Raw genomic sequence first — 19,744 nt, 5'->3', positions numbered from 1 at the left:
TAAACTTCTGGCTGAAACGGATGTGGCAGCATTGTAACCAATTAAATTTACTGTAACCCTAGTGCATGATTAAAATAGCATGCAATCTACATCTGCATGTATTCTGTTAGACCCATCATCACTACATGTCAAATATGTGGCATTCAGCAAACAGTACATTTGTCAAAAATCACGATTGTAGATGATATATAAATCTTAGTTTCTACAGTCACGTGATTAATGATAAATTCCAAGTTTCTCCTTCACTGCACCATCAATTGGATCTGGTAAATGTCTACACGCCTCTAACAGCAGATCATCCGTCTTCTTCACATCACCAACTTGTTTGGTCTTTACTTGGATGATTGCAGACAATTTATCAGCAGGAGTCACTTTGTCATGACACAAAGCTTCAATCTGATCATGATTAAAGTCTAGTTTTAGTCCAAATGAATACCATTGACATGAACCACACCCAATAACAGCATTAGAAACTGCACTGGATGAAACTGGAGCCGATTGACTGATGGGTTGAACAACCAGCAGGTTGCTGAGACTTTCTACCATCAGCTCATCACCAACTACTTGTTTGACAGCAGCATGTGCTCCTTCTTCCTTTGCTATTGCTTCCTTGATTTTCTCCTCAGAGTAGAAAGCAACTCGTTTCAGTTCTTTATGTTCCTCTAAATGCTTTCTGCTCAGATATTCAGTCTGATATTCAGTGCCTGGACTATACCTGTCTAACATATCTCTCCAAAGAGACATGACAGTGTCCAGCAGTGAAACACATTCTGCTTCTGTTTGCTTGCTTCCACGACAGACAAAGTCGACAGAACGAACAGGATCTATCATGGCCACCAAACACTCAATGAGATTATGAACTGTATTGCATTGTGATAGAATCAGTCCATCCCTCCACAGCCTTGCTTCTGGATCTAATGTTGAGCAAACTTTAGATTGAAACATACAGAATGTAGATGGACTGAAGATGGTCGTCTGACTTCTACACACTTGACGTCGACCGATATACACTTTCTTACTCTCATCTTTCTTCCACATGACAGACAGATCCTTAGGAGGTAAGAGAGCTGGAAACATGTACGTGTTGTCTCTGCCTTCCACTTTGAAGCAGATACCAAGAGATTTGTTGATAATGAGAACTTTATCTGTGTCGAGTTGAACAGCAATCTTGTGATCTCTCAAGTAATGATCGATTGCCGTTTTTGCTTCTTCTCTTGTTACTGTGCCATCATTTCTCTCTGACTTGACATGCCACTTGAAATCCTTAGAAGCAACGATAGGACCGATGGCATATTGATGTAGACAAGCAGGATTGAGAGCAGCCACATCACCAACAACAGCAATCTAAACTCACATCACAAGAATAACATAAATGTACATGCACACAACAACAAAACAACAGACAAACAGAAACAAACAGACAAAAGATAGAAAGACAAAAGAGACAAACAGAGAGACAGGAGAGACAGACAGATAAATCCCTGATGATGACCGCGTGAGAGTCACATTTTGGGTCTGCTCCTTTTGCTGTTTTTCCCTCTGTCGCTCGATGCCTCGTTCTGAATCTTGTCTGTATCAGTCCTGCAAAGCGTCTAGCACCGCTCAGCGAGTTCTTTGCCATATTTGGCAAGTTCAGGATCCCAATATCCTTCCGGCTGTTTCATCGCTAGCTTGCGTCTTCATCAATGTTCTTTTCTGCAAAAACTGGTTTTGAAACTGGGTCAACATTTGCCTCAATGCAGATCTCGGCATCAACAGTCTACTCAAGAACAGAGGGAGCGTGTTTCTTTCAACCTTACTGCGGGAATGTGGAAGTCAACGTCTCTTCTCAAGCTTCTTCCGCTGGTACTGCACCCACACACGTTTCATCAATGACGTTCCTGGACTCTGCACTTTCTCAGAACACGAATCTGGACCTGAAAACTACTGCGTGGATGTACATCCGGGATCTTACAATAGAAGACATTCTGCCTCCCAGAGTTGTCCAAACTATCCATCCTACTGTCAAAGTATGTTTCCAAGATTGCTGTGTCGTAGTGCTTGGAAAGATTCATGATGATCCCTCTGATGAGTTAGCATGGAAACTCATGTTTCTACTGCCTCGCATGCTCCTCACTCCTCTGGCGAGAAGAGGAAAACATAGTTTACATGATGTGAAGGCTGCTTACCACCAGTTTCTCAGCTGGAATTGGTCGGACCTTATTTGCCTGCGAGCCTCTCTTCCGGGAAGTCACACACTACTGGGGATAATGCAGGAAAAAGCCTGCTCTGAGGCTAGAGAGATGCAGAGAGTTGTCACGTGCGTCTAGAATTCTAACTGGTAACAGTCTGGCTCCGTCCACTGATGATACCGCAAGGAAGTTGATCTCCAAACACCCTTCCAGATCTTCAGCGCTTCATTCCCCTCCACCCAATGTTAGTTGTGAGTCGATCACCTTGTCTAGGTTGTTACTTTTCGATTCAATCCCTCAGGCAAGCTTCACGTGGATCTGGTGCTGGTCCTAGGCGTTTCGAGCATTTTAAAATCCTACTGGAAATAAGAATACTGCGAATGGTCTTTTCTCTGCTGTTTGGCTTTTGCTAAGAGAATATTGCCCGATGTGGCTGCCACCCTTATTTCATCGAGGATTCTATTCGCTGACTTACAGCCAGGACTATTTGTTCACAATAAAAGAAAGAGTTTACTTAAGTTTTCTGTCCCATTCAGCATGGTGTGTCTACGAAATGTGGTACAGAGTTGATAGCGCATCATATAAGTCTCACTTTGGAATCTAATCCCAACTGGATAGTTTTGAAGTCGGATGTTAAGAATGCGTTCAATTCTGTCAGCAGAGACCAGATCATGGAACAATTTTCTCTTACCTTTCCTGACTTGCACAACCATGTGATTCAAATGTATGGCAAACCCAGCTCCCTTGTCTTCATGTGGGGTTCCTCTACGGTAATAATTCCATCTGAGGAGGGAGTTCATCAAGGAGACCTTCTGGGTCCTGTTCTTTTTGCCACGGCCATTCATCCAGTCTTAACTAAAATCCAGAAATCTCACTCTCAAGTAAGCGTACTGGCCTACCTCAATGAAGTATTTTTGCTGGGGGGGGGAATCCATTTTGGCTGTGTTTCATGACTTGAAGGAGACCTTCTCAGCCATCAATCTGGTCACAGCAGACAAAAAGTGCGAGATATTTTTCTCCATCGTCCTCGACTGCTGTTGAAGGGTTTGATGGAATTCCTGTGTCTTGTGAGGGTGCACTCTTCCTTGGTCCTCCAACTGATCCGATGTCATTCATTACGTCCTCTTGTGCCACCATACCCCATTCAAAGCTCTCCCTGTGCAATCAGCTTATCAAATTGGATGATGTTCAGAGTGCAACACTGTTATTATGATGCTGTTGCATCCCCAACCTTAACCATTTGGCCCGGACAGTCCATCCTGATTTGCTAGTTCATGCTTCTACGATCCATGACTCTAGGATCCATGACTCTAGGACTAAAGAAAACCTTTTCTTACCTCTAGGTTATGACAGGATTTGGCATCAAGACTCTTTACCCATCACAATGGGCACTTTCAAAATGATTCCTTTGCTGTCAGTGAGACAACCAGCTTTTGTTGCATCATGGGCCAACACTTTTACAGAGCTGCCATTCCGATTCCCTGTTTTATGATCTATCACCAACAGCCTCTTGAGCTCTTCAACCTCTCCAAACAGTGAGGCCATAGCAAGGTCTATCCCTCCAGAAAAACATATCTCTGACTACCTGCCATGTGATGGGAGAGTTCAACAAAGGCTATCTTCTGTCACTGCTTCTTCCAACGCTCAGTATCTACTCGAAAATGCCCCCTACCAGGCATGCAGCCCACCTAAGCTCAACAACAGGTAAGGGCACTGGGCTTGGCTTAACGCTATCCCTACATCAAAAGTGTTCACATTCAATTCTTGCAAATTTCGCTTGGCGTCCTTCCTTCGTTTGGGTTTGCCCATAGCCTTCTCCAGCTGAACAACGACCTGCAATTGTGGAGCTCTTATAGATGATAATGGATACCATTTGCTGACCTGTAAGACTGGTGGCGAGCCGGTACGATCTCATGAGTCAATTTCGTCCGTCTGGTCTGATTGATTTTGTGGGCTGCATATCCACCACCGCAGGGAGCAGAGGAGTCGTTATACAACTACAGACAACAGACTGGACATCATTTTCTTTGACTCGGACATTGGAAACAACGTTGACTTAGCTATCTCCCTCGTCCACCCATGGAGTAGTGACATCTTTCCATCATCTGCTAGTGTTAGTGGTGTCGCTGCAGGAAAGAGAGCAGACAGAAAGAAAGAGAAATACAGCAAACAGCAATTACCAGGTGGCATAATTGCCACTGTAACCCCACTGGTAATGGAGTATTTTGGAGCTTGGGGATCAATGGGTGGAAACTGCTGTGCAAATTATCAAAGAAGTCATCTGACAAAGTGGGATGACCGAACGCTGCGGACTTTATCGACTTCTGGTCCAAACACTTTTCTGTTCAGCTCCAGAAGTGTAATGCTAGAGTCATCTCTAAAAAGCTATCTTCGCTGTCTGAAGGCAACAGATGTGACCTCTTTGCCACCCAGTACTTCAGCCACTAGCTGGTACTGGAGGCTTTGCTGGTACACTGTAGCTTTTAAGTGTAGTCCTCATCTTATTTTTACACGAGTTTCAATTTTAGCTTAGTTTAGTTGATGAACACTACTAGTAGTTGGACAGTACATAGTACCTTGCATTGCAAAATGTATCATAGATAAAAGGATAAAAGTTCAAATATATGTGATTAACAGACAGACAGACAGACAGCTTATTTTATTGCTACAGATCCTCTACTTGTACACATTCTAAACTTCTATAATGAACCAGTCCTTCACAGCAAAATACTTTAAAACGTTAGTGGACTTGGATCTGTACATTAAAGTCAAAAGCTTGTCCATGTCATTCTTTGTTTCTGAAACTCTTGACAACTTTTTTAGGATTACTTTTACGCTGCATCTTTGAAGAATCAAAGAGAACCATTTCCTCAGACAGACAGACAGACAAACAGACAGACAGACACCAAACCTAAATCATAACCAGTCCATAATGATAGCGTAAACAGTGAAAAAAGCAAATCTCTACTCAGTTCATCACCGGTTTGTAAATAGGTAATGTTATGTAGTGTCCTGAATCTTTCAATTCTCTATACAGCTAGAGATGTCAAACTGCTGCTTCTTGCTAACACGGCAGTACACATCGCTTCCACACACCAAAAACCATCGTTCTTCTTTCCACGATGGAGACCAACTTCTTTGGTCCATGCCCCGCAGTCATTTCCATTATTGTATTCCATGCACATGGCCTCCATCTGATTCGGCGATACCAAAAATAGATGCAAGGACACGAAAATGAGTACTTCTACGTTACAACCAATCAAAGCACTTTACAATGTAAGAGTAGGGCGACAGTTGTTCTCTGCAAAAAACATGTTGCCGTAGGCTCACTTCCAAGTGCTGCATGTGGCACTCCTGTCGATCTGAGATGATTTATCGTGATGATAGCATTTGGAGATATCGCTGAACGCAGATGGTACGCTGGAGAGGGTCAAAATACCTCAGAGCCAACATGCTTAGAAGGCTGCCATGCTACATCCAGGCACACACAGACACAGACACACAGACACACACACACACACACACACACACACACACACACACACACACACACACGCACGAGCGCATGCGCATACGCAATGACTAAACAGCTGCTAGTCATCTCACCTCTCCTGATTCATCCAGAAAACCAACTACCTTTTCTACAACCTTCTTCTCTTGTCCTGGACATGCTTCTTGCTCTATCCTCTCCATGAGTGTTGCCGTCTCCATGAATGGATCTTTCTGTTTCTTACGAAGAGAAGGAAGCAACTTGGACACGACTGGCTGGCAAAGACGAGGATACAGAGGAGCAGACTGTAACATAGATATCTGAATTAGCAAACAAATGAATATTCAATTAGCCTTGTTATTACTTGCTTAAGTTGCTGCTTCATATCATGTAAAAGTCTCTTGAGTTTTCTCATTTCAGGGGACGAACACTTCCTGCAGTCGAGAACCAAACAATGTTGAACGATGTTGATCATGCCTTTGAACAGCTCACAAATGTAGTCGACCACATGCTGTAACACACGCTGACCATCACGATAATAATCTCCTCGACTGGCCATTATCAACACTGTGGGTATAAACTCTCCATCCAAACTGGATCTGAGAAATGAGAGCCAGTACTGAAGCTCATCTCGCAACTCCTCATCGCTGCACAGTCGTCTCTCCTTTACTCTCACTAGACTCACTAACAAGATGAAGAATGAGTTGGATGGAGAGAAGAAGAGGCCGTGGGTTTTGTGGAACTGCTTTTGACCTGCATAGTCCCGCAGTGAAACACGACCCACTCCTGGAATATTGGCTGTCATCACGTTGATACCAATTGTGCGTTCCTCTTCACAATCCGGGTTGTCTGCTTGATTTTCGTTTTTAAAAATCCACTCTAACCATCCTCGTTTGAGAGCCTCCATGAGTGTCGTCTTTCCTGCTCCTTCTGAACCGATGAAACACAACTTGATGATTTCTGGTCTCACTGTGCCCTCAGCAAACAGAACAGCATACTTCTGTTCATCCTGACAATACAACCCATCCATTCTACACATACCACCATATCTCACTGCATAAACGTCTCACTATTGCTTTCTTCAGTCGTCTTCTCAGTTCACCATCAGCCAGTTGGTATGGTCTCTTACCATTCTGACAACATAACACACACAAATAAGATAAGATGGTCAAGTCAAATGTTTGAAGACAATACAAAACATGAAATACTACAGCCACACTAAATTCCACTATCCATTACAATTGATTTGGCCCATGAATTGGCAAAGAAAATGGCCGAGACATAACGTGACCTAGCCTAGAGATGCCACAATTCTTAGTTTTGACTTCGTCACAAATGTGTCGTTATTACCAGAAAGAAGGCAAAAATGTGCTTGTTGACAACATTAATGTGTGAATAAGTCTCTATTTGAATAGAGTATTGACCCTCAATACCATCAAACAAACATCCTAGAGTCACCCAAAAAGCAACGTGTAGATGTCATACTCACATATGCTTCTGTCACTGTGTACCCACTCACGTCTATATTGAGACCACACTTGATGCCTGACAATAATAGCACAATACATTCACAGCCAACACAAGCTAGTCAGTTACATTGCATCTGTTCCTGACAACTGTGTGCTTTTACAATGCTCTTACAGTGGCTGCTTTTCTTGTTGAGTGTTGTAAATAGAAAAGATTTAGTGATACGAGCTTCAACCTTGTTGCTTCTAATTCATAGTCTTGACCAATACAATTATACAATAACTGCCTCTGCTGGAACGACAGCCCCACAGCAGTCTTACACAAAATGCACTTTACATTTTATTCACATTTCCATACATCTATTTTAAGACTTTTTACAACAATTTAAATCTCAATTGTTGGTAAATAGCACAATACCCAAGACAGCAAATAATATGCAGATTTTGTAATACAAACAAATTGCTTTACCTCATTTCTAAGCAGACAAAACAGTTTAGTAAATACTTGATCAGTTTATCCAACTTAACTTAACAATTGCTACACCTACCTAATATTTGATATTTGATTGTCACTACACCTACCTCGTCTGAAGCATCAGCATCTGCCTTGTTGGCCAAGAGAAACTCAACCACATCACGACTGTCATAACGAGCAGCATAGTGAAGTAAAGTTCGTCCCGACTGCATCAACAATACAATAAATGTCATAAAAATGATTCACAAATTCTATTCCTCACGTCATCCTTCACTTCTGTTCCCAGCTTAACAATTGTCTTTATCACATCATCTCTCTTATTCTTATATGCCCAATGCAACACGCGAGGAAGACTCTACACACACCACACACTCACACACATTCATTTCATTCTCTCAACACAACTGACTGTCACACACCTCAACTGTAACATCTTCAACTCTTTGAGTTGCCAACACCAAACGACCAGCTGTTGACATGTGACCTGCTCTCATAGCCCAATCAAATGCAGTCCAACCATCCTGACCATATACAATGCATATTAGCAATGTGTTGTCCAACAAGCAATCAATGCAATACAACTGCCAGCAGACTATCCATCACTACTCATAATACAACACCATGTCTGCTAGTAAAACACTCATCTACATCTCCTGCTCCACCATACACACAATCAACACTTTCCAATATCAAATATCATTTACAACCACATTATTAAGCCACCATAATTGGGGTGAGATCCTTTCTATGTGTACTCTACTGTGTTGAGATAGCCTCGACACTAGGCCTCACTTTGCTTTCGGTGGTCTGACCGCGCGAGGATAGCAACGGGACTGTATCACATGATGTTCCTTTGCTTTTCGAAGAGAACATCACGTGATACAGTCCCGTTGCTACCCTTGTGCGGTCGGACCACCGAAAGCAAAGGGAGGCCTAGTGTCGAGGCTAGTGTTGAGATGTGTGTGTTGGCTAAGCGAATGGAAATGACGTTGATTTTGAGCCAATCATAAACATGATGGTTTGCGATGTCTCAATGCAAGTGTAAGTGTAATAGCTGTATGGCCATCCAGGTTAGTCTCGCTTAGCCAGCCCCTCCCCTTTTCAACATCCAGACGTTGGGAGAGGGTCTGGTACAGTTCCTTTAATGTTGTCGTGTTGTCACTTCACCAATAAACGATGAATACTGAGGAAAGTTAAGAGATTGTTTATAGCAGTCAGGTGACCTTGGCTAATTACTGATGGAAAGGCTTTGATATTCCAGAGCTGGTCAACTCAGCTTAGACAAAAACAAGCACAGTTTTATATATGACAATATGATAAAAAGGCATTATTTGTGGGTGGGTGTGTGTGGGTGTGTGTGTGTGTGTGTGTGTGTGTGTGTGTGTGTGTGTATGTGTGTGGTGCTGTAGCTCAATTTGTTAGAGTGCATTTGGAGAATGAAAACAGCCAGGACCTTGCAGGGTTGCAGGTTCAAGTCACAGTGATGGCCATCTATGGCATAATTTCCTTAATTAAGCAAGAAACTTACACACAATTGCTTCTTTCGACTCAGGAGTATAAATGAGTACCTGGTCATTGACTGGGGTGGAACATGACTACTGTACAACACCGAGCAGCAGACGGGTACTTGGGGGACTCGATGTCCAGTCCCACAGCTGTGCCATTGTCAGTGCATCCGGCCAAGCTCCAGGTGGATTGTAGCGCTAGCCCTAAGCCTCGACGTAGCGCATGAAAGCCTTGTCTCTTAAAGTCGACGTCGAATGACATGGAGGGATTGACATTTGTCCATTGTGTGTGTGTGTGTGTGTGTGTGTGTGTGTGTGTGTGTGTGTGTGTGTGTGTGTGTGTGTGTGTGTGTGTGTGTGTGTAAGTGCTAAAACTACTAACTCAATTGGCATAGAGACTCTGCACACAGTCCAAGTTCAACCTTTTAAGAAGAACATTGTCAGTCCAATCATTTGTTAGCTGCATGGCTTTCATTGCCTCCTCTGTTGGCTTATTGCCATTTGAGTGTGTGCAGGCCGCTTCTTTCCATCAAAGCATCACAATGATTGCCTTAAGATGACAGTTTGCAGCAAATACAAAAATACAAACGTATGCACTGCAGGATTGTATGAAAGGAAAAGAAAATGCAACCTTTTCAAGGACATTACCTTAATATGGAAACTTAGTAACTTGCTTAAAAACTAGATACTTACTCATCTTTCCTGGATGAAAAACAGGCTGCTCAACTAGAAGAACAGTCTAATCAGCTGTTGGCTGCATGTGTTTCATCGAGACCTTTTCGAGGTTATGGTCAAGTAAGCAAACACACTACACCTTTATATACATACATCTGGATTACATGGGCAATGCTGAAGGACTCTGCTAGTTTACGTTATTAATACATTCATTTTAAAACATAACTTCTCATACTCACACATCACCACATCAAACTGCATCACATACACTCACCTTAGTCTTTGGTCCAGCATCAGCATTTGATGATAAAAGGAAGTCGACCATTTCATCATCACCATTCATTGCTACCTTCATTAGAGCAGTCCTACCCTGAAATGACAATAATTGTGTTTAATTGTTTGTCTCTACTGTAATATCCATCCTATCACAAATCTCATCACATCATTTAAATCTCATTCTCTTCATTCATTCATTCACTCTCAACACTTACCAAAGAATCAGTTTTGTTCACATCTGCCCCTCTCTTCACTAGCAGCTTACATACAGAATAGGAGCGATGTATACAAGCATCCACCAATACAGGCCGTCCCTACATTAGAGTGAGTTGTTGTAAACAACAATAAAACGAGTCACTCAATCAATAACATACTGAATGACTATAAGCATTCGGTGAAGCTCCTAGACTTAACAATCTCTCAACCTCATCACCTTCGTTATTCTTTACAGCAACCACTAGTTGGCTATTCAATGTTGTGATGTCTCTCTCACTCATTCTAACATCACAGTAACACATCAATAACAATAAATCCTTCCAATTTCATTAACAAACGACAATTCACTCAACACGTGCTCTCAATCCAATCAGTACACAACCACATCAACCCTTTACTCACATCACAATCTAACAATCCATTTGCTCTAATCTATCACCTCGCACCACGCCCCACACCCGTCTACTGTCTATTACAACACACAATACAAACGCAATATATTGCAAATGCGCGCTAACATCACAAACACGTCGAGACGTCAAAGTCTTGGCGCGTTTCTCCTCCATCACGTCACACAAATCCAGTAGACGGGTTTACAAGCAAATAAGAGAAACCGTGATTGTGTGTCGCGCTCATCTCTTTTCCCTAACCTTCTCATACAAGATCAAACTGTCAGTCTTAGTAATTTCTTGTGTGCTTGTGCGGTCGGCAAAGCTCTTTCGCACAAACGAGAAATTCAACGAGATCTTCTGCCGGGATACATCGACGAGTTGGCAGAAAGAAACGTTGCGCGTCTCACTCACCTCTACACCCGCTCTCCGCTATAAGCACTTTCGTGGCCGCTACATATGTTTGTGTCCGCCCGCCAATGAGCTTGTTGCTTAATGCATGCGCAGAATTTCATTGACAAACCTCTAGTCTCTTGCACAGCCCCTCTCAGCGCTCGTAACTGTATCTAGCGGCACACCTGTGTGTACCTATTACATGTATATATTCATAGTCTCTAGGCATGCGACCACAAGCACGTCCGGTATATCTCCTCTTCCATGATGACTCACCTGCATGCACCTTCGCAACAACCGGGTTTACAAGCAAATAAGAGAAACCGTGATTGTGTGTCGCGCTCATCTCTTTTCCCTAACCTTCTCATACAAGATCAAACTGTCAGTCTTAGTAATTTCTTGTGTGCTTGTACGCGGGGGGCAGAGCTCTTTCGCACAAACGAGAAATTCAACGAGATCTTCTGCCGGGATACATCGACGAGTTGGCAGAAAGAAACGTTGCGCGTCTCACTCACCTCTAGATTTGCTCTCAGCTCCAACCAATGAGCTTGTTGCTTTGCGCGCGCCGAATTTCATTGACAAACCTCCTGCCTGCGTTGCCGTCGAGTGCAAGGTATGTGGTCTAATGTAGGCGTGACTGATTGGCATCTTCTCATTGGCCGTCAGAATTGACAACTTAAGTTAATTGACACGTAAATTGATCCCGCTCTAAAGGCCTTCACACGTCATCACAAAAACACCGCTTTATGCATGTTGCCCTTGTATCAAAGGCTCTTGCTGATAATGACGGCATCTACGCCATCATACGTGGCGGTGCTTTCGGTACAGACGGTAAAACGGATGGTGTCGCTCAGCCTAGCTATGAGGCTCAAGTTGCAGTATTGGAGAAAGCTTACAGAAACGCGGGCGTGCATCTTAGTCAGGTGGTTGCTGTTGAAGCTCATGGAACGGTGACATGTACGATGCCCTGATAGAACGACGCGTACGTTTGATAGCGACTTGAAGTGAAAAGATAGCAGACATGCTTGCTTATTTGCTCTGCAACTAGATGACACGTGCACTTGTGAGTACAGTAATGTATTCAACAAAACTCAATTCAACACTACAGTGTACCTCCTACAACTGGACACTCTCATACTCTCACCTCATCTAGACGCCTCACTATCACTCCATCTCTCCTCTAACTTACACATCTAGTCTGTCTGCTCGTTTGCAAACTCTGCCACTATTCAAACTGACGGCTGGGCTGCTGACTGCTTGCTTCTCTTGATCCACTGCACGACTCCATGATGGACTAGACTCACAACCTACTGCTCGTGTCCTCTCTCATCATCTTCACTTGCTAGAGAGAAACAATCACAATAATAATTCAACTGCCGCTTTGTGTAACTAGAAACATTAAGAGACAACCAACCTTTGTATTTAAGACAGACTCATCTACCTTACATTCATTTGAGAACTGACACTTGATGTCTCCCATAATACATTTGCAAGACGTTTAGCTTACTTTGCAGCATGTTGCATGCAAACCACACCAACATGCATGAACATCAATTCATAGCAATGACCAGTGCCACGTGAATAGTGATGACTGGAGCAAACTATTCAATGCACTTCCCTACAAAAAAACACATCACAATGATCTCAATAATGTGGTGTGTGTGTGTGTGTGTGTGTGTGTGTGTGTGTGTGTGTGTGTGTGTGTGTGTGTGTGTGTGTGTGTGTGTGTGTACTACACAAATAAACGACTAATTGCTACAATTCTGCACCACAATCGCATATTTCAATAAATCATAAACTAGTTACACTTGCGATTTACCTGCTGCTTAAACCTTCGTCTTTTCTCGTGTGCTAGCCGCTTCTTGCTCTCAGTTTCAAGCATCCAACTGCTCCATGCGAGCTTTCTAAAATGCCAGCAATATATTACACTGCAGTAGACCAATACAAGACGAATTTGCCTTTGCAATTTCTATTTGTGCATCTGACTTTCAATCTACTTGCCTACATGTCACTTTCCTGTCTGTCTCTCTGTCTGCTAGACCTGCACATATTATGCTCATTTTATCTTGCATTATGCTATGCTGCAGTGCTCACTCAATTGTACAAATTTGCTCAAATTATGCTCACACAATTTGACACAACTTGGCTCAAGTGATTTGTTGCAAAGTAAAACAAAGTAAACTTACAACAAAACCAAACTACAAGTTTTGAAATGCCAACAAACTGGCTTGACATTCCAGCAAAAAATATGCTTAACTGGTTTTTCATTAATGTTTGTTCTATTGTAACATCAGTGCCTCATGCAATCTCCAAGTTCTCCGCCATATTAATATTGCTTTAGCAGACTAGCAATTACATGAGTATACGATGATGTATTGCTCGTAAACCTTGCAATTATGCTCGCTTTATGCTCGATGCTTGTCAGTACCAATTATGCTCAATATAATGTCTGCACAATATGTGCAGGCCTACTGTCTGTCTGCCTGTCTGTCCGTCTGTAAACTATACTGTCTCTTCAGCTCAAAATTATCTACGACCACTAGGCCCATCTCTCCAGTGCTAACTTATCTACTGTACAATGGACTTTTGTATAAATCATCTAATGAGTATCTTGAGCATGTCATCCTGTCTAATTTCCTTTGATATCACTTTCATTGCATCTCTGCAATGTCATTGCCAGTTGCCATCACCAGTAAGTTTTGAAATCCATGCTGTTGATTTTTCCATTGTCGTCTCTTTTGATCATTGGAATATCTGATGCAGAAACTGCTGTCCATCTTTACCCCATATGTTCAAAGTGGTCAAACACATGGAAGACCACATTAGGGTTAGAGCCACGTGGATGTTTTTCTGAGCTGTACGTTTCCTTCTTCTTTTCCTCTCTTCTCAGAGCCGCTCATCCACTGCTCTGTGCTGGCAATTAGACTGATGTCAGGACACCAGGGGTGAGCTATGGATACATCCAGCTCAATATTCAATTCAAATGCATTTTGAACGATGATATCAGGTCTGGCTTGGAAGCTGCTATACTTTGTCTCGGTCTATGATATGGTTGAGATGGACGTGATTTAGACAGTCTGATCAAACTGATGGAATTATGGGTCCAAACTGGTCCACTCCTCCACTCATTTTGCATGTCATCAGATGGTAACCTTCATCATCCAGTGCTTTCCCACATTCACATGTATCAACTGAAGGAGGCAGTGGCATTGGGAGACCCAGCCTAACAAAAGCTGCCAAACAGAACAAATCAGAGAAAGTGCAAGCTTCTGTGAACTAGGAATGCAGTACAGCCAGACTCCTCAACCTTTCCCCTTGATGAGACTTCAAACAAGCAGCATCTTTCATTGACGAGTTCTCAATCATGTGCAACACTAGTACTTGTGCTCTGACCAGTTTTCCTGACAGTCAATGTTGTAAGTTTTCAGTGTCAGGTAGTAGATCTGTCAGTGTCTGGCCTGGACTCCGTGACTTTTGCAACTTGTAACTGATAGTGTCTTTTTGGGCACTCAGTGAGATTGCTTGACTAAGCACTGTGTCTACCAGTCATCTTAACCCTGAAAACCAACTTGGTAATACCTGCAAATATTGAATCCAACCGACAACAAATGCAATTGGTGAGAGGTTTTGAATAGAAGTGAGCCAAAAACCACCATGCCTGATAGGAAGTATAGCTTGTGCCCATGACCTAGCAGTGATGTCATCTAGGTATAGAAAGTTGCTGAATGTCGAGTGTGTGTCTGTAGATCGTGTATATTTGCTGGAGGTTGGAATTTATCTGGAGGAACGGTTCTCACTAGATGACCTTATCAATGTGTGTGACTATGTCAGATGAGCAACACTGCACTTTGTCTGTCTGTCTGTCTGTCTGTCTGTCTATCATCTGTCTGTCTTCCTGTTTCTGTCTGTCTGTTTGTTTGTCCATCTTTCTATCTTTATGTGTCTATTTCTTTGTCCGTCTGTCTCTCTGTCCATCTCCCTGTGCAACTGTCTGTCCACCAGCCTTCTACCTTTCTCTATCTCCACATGTTGTCAATGCCACAATCACCAATCACCACACAATACATACAAAACAACAACAACACAAATCCGTGATGTCACATAACGTTTCCATCACACATGAATCACACAACACTTGCCAGTGTTCATGCACACTCCTGCATACGCAACCTGCCTGTCTGTCACATTGCTGCTGTTTACTAAATGTCTGTACTGAAGATGATGAAGCATACAAAGAACTAACGCAATGTGCTCTGTCTTCTTTTTCACGTCTACAATATTCTTCCCTTTCACGAGCTCTAGACATGTCAAATGTCACAGACAAGCAACACACAGAGCACACACACACACACACACACACACACACACAACACACACACACACACACACACACACACACACACACACACACACACACACACACACACACACACACCACTTCTGTGCATCAATTGCTTGTGCACGTTCAGCTTCCCTCTCTCCACAAAGTTGTCTCTCTCTTGCCTGCCAAACCAAGCAATCACTGGCTGCACAAAAACTCCACAATCCCACCCATAACACAGACCTCCCTCTCTTCGACTTCACTGTCTTGCTTCTTTGCTTCCTCCTCTTGCCTTACGTTCGTCTTGAACGCACTGCTTCTCAAGTTTCTATTAACAAAGTAAGAAAACTATACACACAAACAAACAGACGGACACATAGACAGACAAGCAGAAAGAAAGATATACAAACACACACACACACACACACACACACACACACACACACACACACACACACACACACGTACACACAGGCAGACAAACAGGCAGACAGAGAAACAGACAGACAGACAAACACATACAAACACACAAAGGCAGACAAACAGACAGACAAACAAACAAACAGAAACAATAAAAACAAACAACACCACAAACAAAACATCCAACAGCATTCTACAGTTCACTAACTCAGAAAATCAACAAAAATCAACATTATTGCTGTACAAAGTATTTCCTTTAATTAAAAAGTCACATAAAACCATTACCCTAGAATAAATGCCCCCCTTACACATGTGAGACATCACATACCAGCTATACCCTACACATGCTCGATACACAACGAAAACGTGTCCGACAAACCAAATTTGTAAACAGAAACAATTTGAAAGAATTTCAATATCTTTTTTGCTTGACGTGTCAACAGCAGACAAACGAGATGCGAATACCATGCAGATAAATGCCGAGCGCCACACAGACGAGCAATACAAAACACTGAAATCATATGCTAGTGTGGCACTGGATGAAGGATGGCCTCATACACAAGCTGAAGGTCTTTCAAACACATAAGGGTAAACATTGTGGCATTTCGAGGTGATATGATATACAAAGATGTGGCTGGTAAATGTATGTACGTACATCTCGGCTTACTCTCTGTTCAGCTAGTGCTTGCTCGGCTGCTTCCTGTGCCTGTCGAGCGGCTTCGTCTGCAGCAGCGACCTCGGCTTCTGTCTACAACAGCCAACATAACACACCAGATCAACAATGTGTACATGTACACACACACACACACACACACACACACACACACACACACACACACACACACACACACACACACACACACACACACACATCACAGACATGCACCATACCTAATGTAACATGCAACGATAACTACAAACAAACTATTGATAACAAATAATTTTTAGTATATAAAAATATTTTAATAAGATAGTGGCTGTTAGACATTGTTATGTCATGGAACACGTAAGGCAAACGTGCCGTAAAGTACCTATTTAATGTGCTCTTTAGTAATACACCTCCTCAGTAATTCGCCCATCAGTAAATTTTTGTCCCTCGGTAACTCAACTCTCAGAGATATACAGCAATATGCCCCCCAGCGATCCACCCACAACCTGAGCAATATGCCCCTCAGCAAATCTCGCCCTCTTTGACCCTCTGCGATCTGCTGCACCCTTGGCAATCCGTTGCACCCTCGACGATCCGTCGTCCCTCACTGATTCTCTTGCTCCTCACTGATTCTCTCACCCCTCACTTATTCACCCCTCACTGATTCACCTCCTCTCTAAATCTCCCCTCACTAACTAAATCGCCTTCTCACTAATTCAGCCCCTCACCCCTATAGTGATGCAGCCTTTAGTATTTTGCCACTTAGTAAATCACCCCCTTAGTAAACTGTATAGTGTCATCTGTGCCTCAAACTATTTCGAAGACTTCCAGTAATTTAAAGAACCTTAGACATCGCAATACCCAAGCTTTGCACACAGGAGGCTACACTTACTCCAATTCTGTGTTAACGTATGTTACACATTGTCTTCTCAGCAATTTCAATGTGCCATGAGAGCAACACTACACCACTACCTCACAGTAGCACAATTCCTGATTGACGTCTTGGTCCTCAAGTTATTCTAGAGAATCCGACTCTTTCAAAGACAACACCACATCTAACTTGCTGACTGCACACCCACTAACGTGTTACGGTCTGGATGTTCAAAACTACCAGGCAAAAGGCATGCTCAATGAAGTACAAGACGTCTTGTTCACACATCATTCTAACCCTCACTTATCAATGCATGCCCTTATAAATGCCAGCAATATATTACACTGCAGTAGACCAATACAAGATGAGTTTGCCCTTGCAATTTCTATTTGTGCATCCGACTTTCAATCCGTGATGTCACATGACGTTTCCATCACGGATGCATCACACAACACTTGCCAGTATTCATGCACACTTCTGCATACACAACCTGCCTGTCTGTCACATTCCTGCTGTTTACTAAATGTCTGTATTGAAGCATACAAAGAGCTAACGTAATGTGCTCTGTCTTCTTCTTCACATCTACGATAGCCTTCCCTTTCGTGAGCTCTAGACACGTGAAATGTCACAGATAAGCAACACGTAGTGTGTGCATGCGTGCACACACACACACACACACACACACACACACACACACACACACACACACACACACACACAACCTACTTCTGTGCATCAATTGATCGTTCACGTTCAGCTTTCTCTCTCCACTAAGTTGTCTCTTTTGCCTACCAAACCAAGCAATCACTGACTGCACAAAATTTACCACAATCCCACCCATTGCACAGACCTCCCTCTCTTTGATTTCACTGTCCGCTTCTTTGCTTCCTCAATTTTTACCTTACGTTCCTCTTGAACGCACTGCTTCTCAAGTTTCTATTAACAAAGCAAGAAAACTACACACAGACAAACAGACAGATGGACAGACAGACAGACAGACAGACAGACAGACAGACAGACAAACTACACCAAAAGCAACTCAATCTCTTGGTCAGACCAAAACTTGTCTCGTTTGTTTGCATCAATATCAGCTCGTACGTCGGCTTTCTTGTAAACCAAACCCTGCAAGCAACACACAAATCACTAATCGATTGCAAACAAATAGTACAATACACATTGCACATTGACATTTTAACTAAAAGCCAAGCATCTAATAGAGACAAACTACAGAGAACAAAATTAATTAATTAATATATTTACATTTAACTAATATATTTACATATTATATAAATTATCAAAATTATTAATAAAATAAATTATTATATATTTATTACATTAATTAATATATTTGACTTTAAAATGTATTGCAAACTACCACAACCCACAGCCCATCCCATTTAGTACAAATACAGCATACATACGTACCACTGGACCGGATGGTTCCACTGGTCTGGCCTTTTCCTTGTGGAAGCCATAACGAGCTCCAGACGATTTCGACACTTTCTCTAATACGACCTTCTCCTCCACGTTGCCTTCGTGACGAGCATTGATGGTCACGTCAGCACCCTGAGAGAACAAAACAATCACACAACAACATGCAATAAATATGCATGTAACACACAAACCCTTAGAAATCCGGCAATATCATTGACATGATGTTGACAGACGCCTTTCCGTGATGTCGGTGCCGCCTCCCCAAACTATACAGAAAAACCGATTATGTAAACACACAACCAGTCAACAAATGACTAAAAGGTAGCAACTATTCATTGATATCAATGTTCCTTGTAGACGTGTTTTTCAGTTTTGATCTTAAAAAACTCACCCAGTTGATAAGAACAAGCTTTGGCAGGTTGGTGTTTGAATCGGTCACTTTGCACCATCCGTATTGTATTTTACTGCCGCTAAACTCTTCGCCCAATTCCTCGATGCTCCCATCTGCAATGAAATAGATATAACGTTCATACATATTACTTAACCACGCCCATACTTGCATGTCTACAGCAGAAATATTGCTACTGGTGTTACCAAACATTCAAGAATAATACCATAAGGGTTACATACTAATTAATATCAACTATAAATTTAATACAAAAGTTTATAATTTTAGACTAAATTTTAACGCATACATAATAATCCAATATATTATCTACTGCGCATGCGTACATTCTTCCAGCTAACTCGATTCCCTGCAAACTTTACATGCATAAAAAGCTGACCTCCAGTCTCAATCACATTTAGGTCGTTCGTCTGTTTGTCACAACCGAACAGTGCCCTGAAAACGAATGCAAAAATGACAAAAAAACACATTTGACCGACGCATGCGCAACAGATCTCTGACATAAACATTTACTGTGCCTGAGTAAATGCGCAAGCGCAGTAGCATGGGAGCACCAACCTCGCCCACTCCCAGGTGCAAGAAACAAT

General features: G+C 42.4%; 2 protein-coding genes across 9 annotated transcripts; both read right to left on the bottom strand.

The window, feature by feature from the left end:
* Positions 1 to 23: 23 nt before the first annotated feature.
* On the bottom strand, positions 24 to 11,663 carry LOC134186192 (uncharacterized). Of its 3 annotated transcripts, none has more exons than XM_062654126.1 (11): positions 11,572 to 11,663; positions 10,433 to 10,556; positions 10,274 to 10,372; positions 10,057 to 10,152; positions 8,022 to 8,123; positions 7,865 to 7,957; positions 7,710 to 7,808; positions 6,732 to 6,794; positions 6,026 to 6,670; positions 5,778 to 5,966; positions 24 to 1,344 (listed from the first exon to the last, which is right to left on the bottom strand). In XM_062654126.1, exons 2-11 carry the CDS (start codon positions 10,553 to 10,555, stop codon positions 217 to 219), a joined length of 2,637 nt encoding a protein of 878 aa, XP_062510110.1. In that variant the 5' UTR covers position 10,556; positions 11,572 to 11,663; the 3' UTR covers positions 24 to 216. The 3 variants fall into 3 exon arrangements, with proteins under 3 accessions (XP_062510110.1, XP_062510103.1, XP_062510097.1); XM_062654119.1 differs by lacking the exon at positions 11,572 to 11,663 and adding an exon at positions 10,925 to 11,561; XM_062654113.1 differs by lacking the exon at positions 11,572 to 11,663 and having other exon boundaries at positions 10,433 to 11,561.
* A 435-nt stretch (positions 11,664 to 12,098) lies between these two features.
* LOC134183999 (drebrin-like protein B) lies at positions 12,099 to 19,679 on the bottom strand. Of its 6 annotated transcripts, XR_009970623.1 has the most exons (14): positions 19,537 to 19,679; positions 19,143 to 19,255; positions 18,943 to 19,017; positions 18,743 to 18,883; positions 18,364 to 18,439; positions 18,168 to 18,255; positions 18,044 to 18,105; positions 16,465 to 16,545; positions 15,621 to 15,705; positions 15,492 to 15,559; positions 15,300 to 15,354; positions 12,876 to 12,960; positions 12,471 to 12,674; positions 12,099 to 12,398 (listed from the first exon to the last, which is right to left on the bottom strand). XR_009970623.1 is itself a non-coding variant. In XM_062651601.1 (9 exons), the coding sequence occupies exons 1-9, from the start codon at positions 19,664 to 19,666 to the stop codon at positions 17,722 to 17,724; spliced, it is 834 nt and encodes a 277-aa protein (XP_062507585.1). In that variant the 5' UTR covers positions 19,667 to 19,679; the 3' UTR covers positions 17,698 to 17,721. The 6 variants fall into 6 exon arrangements, 3 of the variants coding, with proteins under 3 accessions (XP_062507585.1, XP_062507599.1, XP_062507593.1); XR_009970624.1 differs by lacking the exon at positions 15,300 to 15,354; XR_009970625.1 differs by lacking the exons at positions 15,300 to 15,354; positions 15,492 to 15,559; positions 15,621 to 15,705; positions 16,465 to 16,545 and adding an exon at positions 17,861 to 17,926.
* Positions 19,680 to 19,744: the final 65 nt, after the last annotated feature.

This window comes from Corticium candelabrum, chromosome 1 (assembly GCF_963422355.1).
Source record: "Corticium candelabrum chromosome 1, ooCorCand1.1, whole genome shotgun sequence".
In the NCBI taxonomy this organism is placed as follows: Eukaryota; Metazoa; Porifera; class Homoscleromorpha; order Homosclerophorida; family Plakinidae; genus Corticium; species Corticium candelabrum.
Note: the sequence above shows the minus strand (reverse complement) of the source record. Positions and strands in the feature narration are given on the sequence as shown.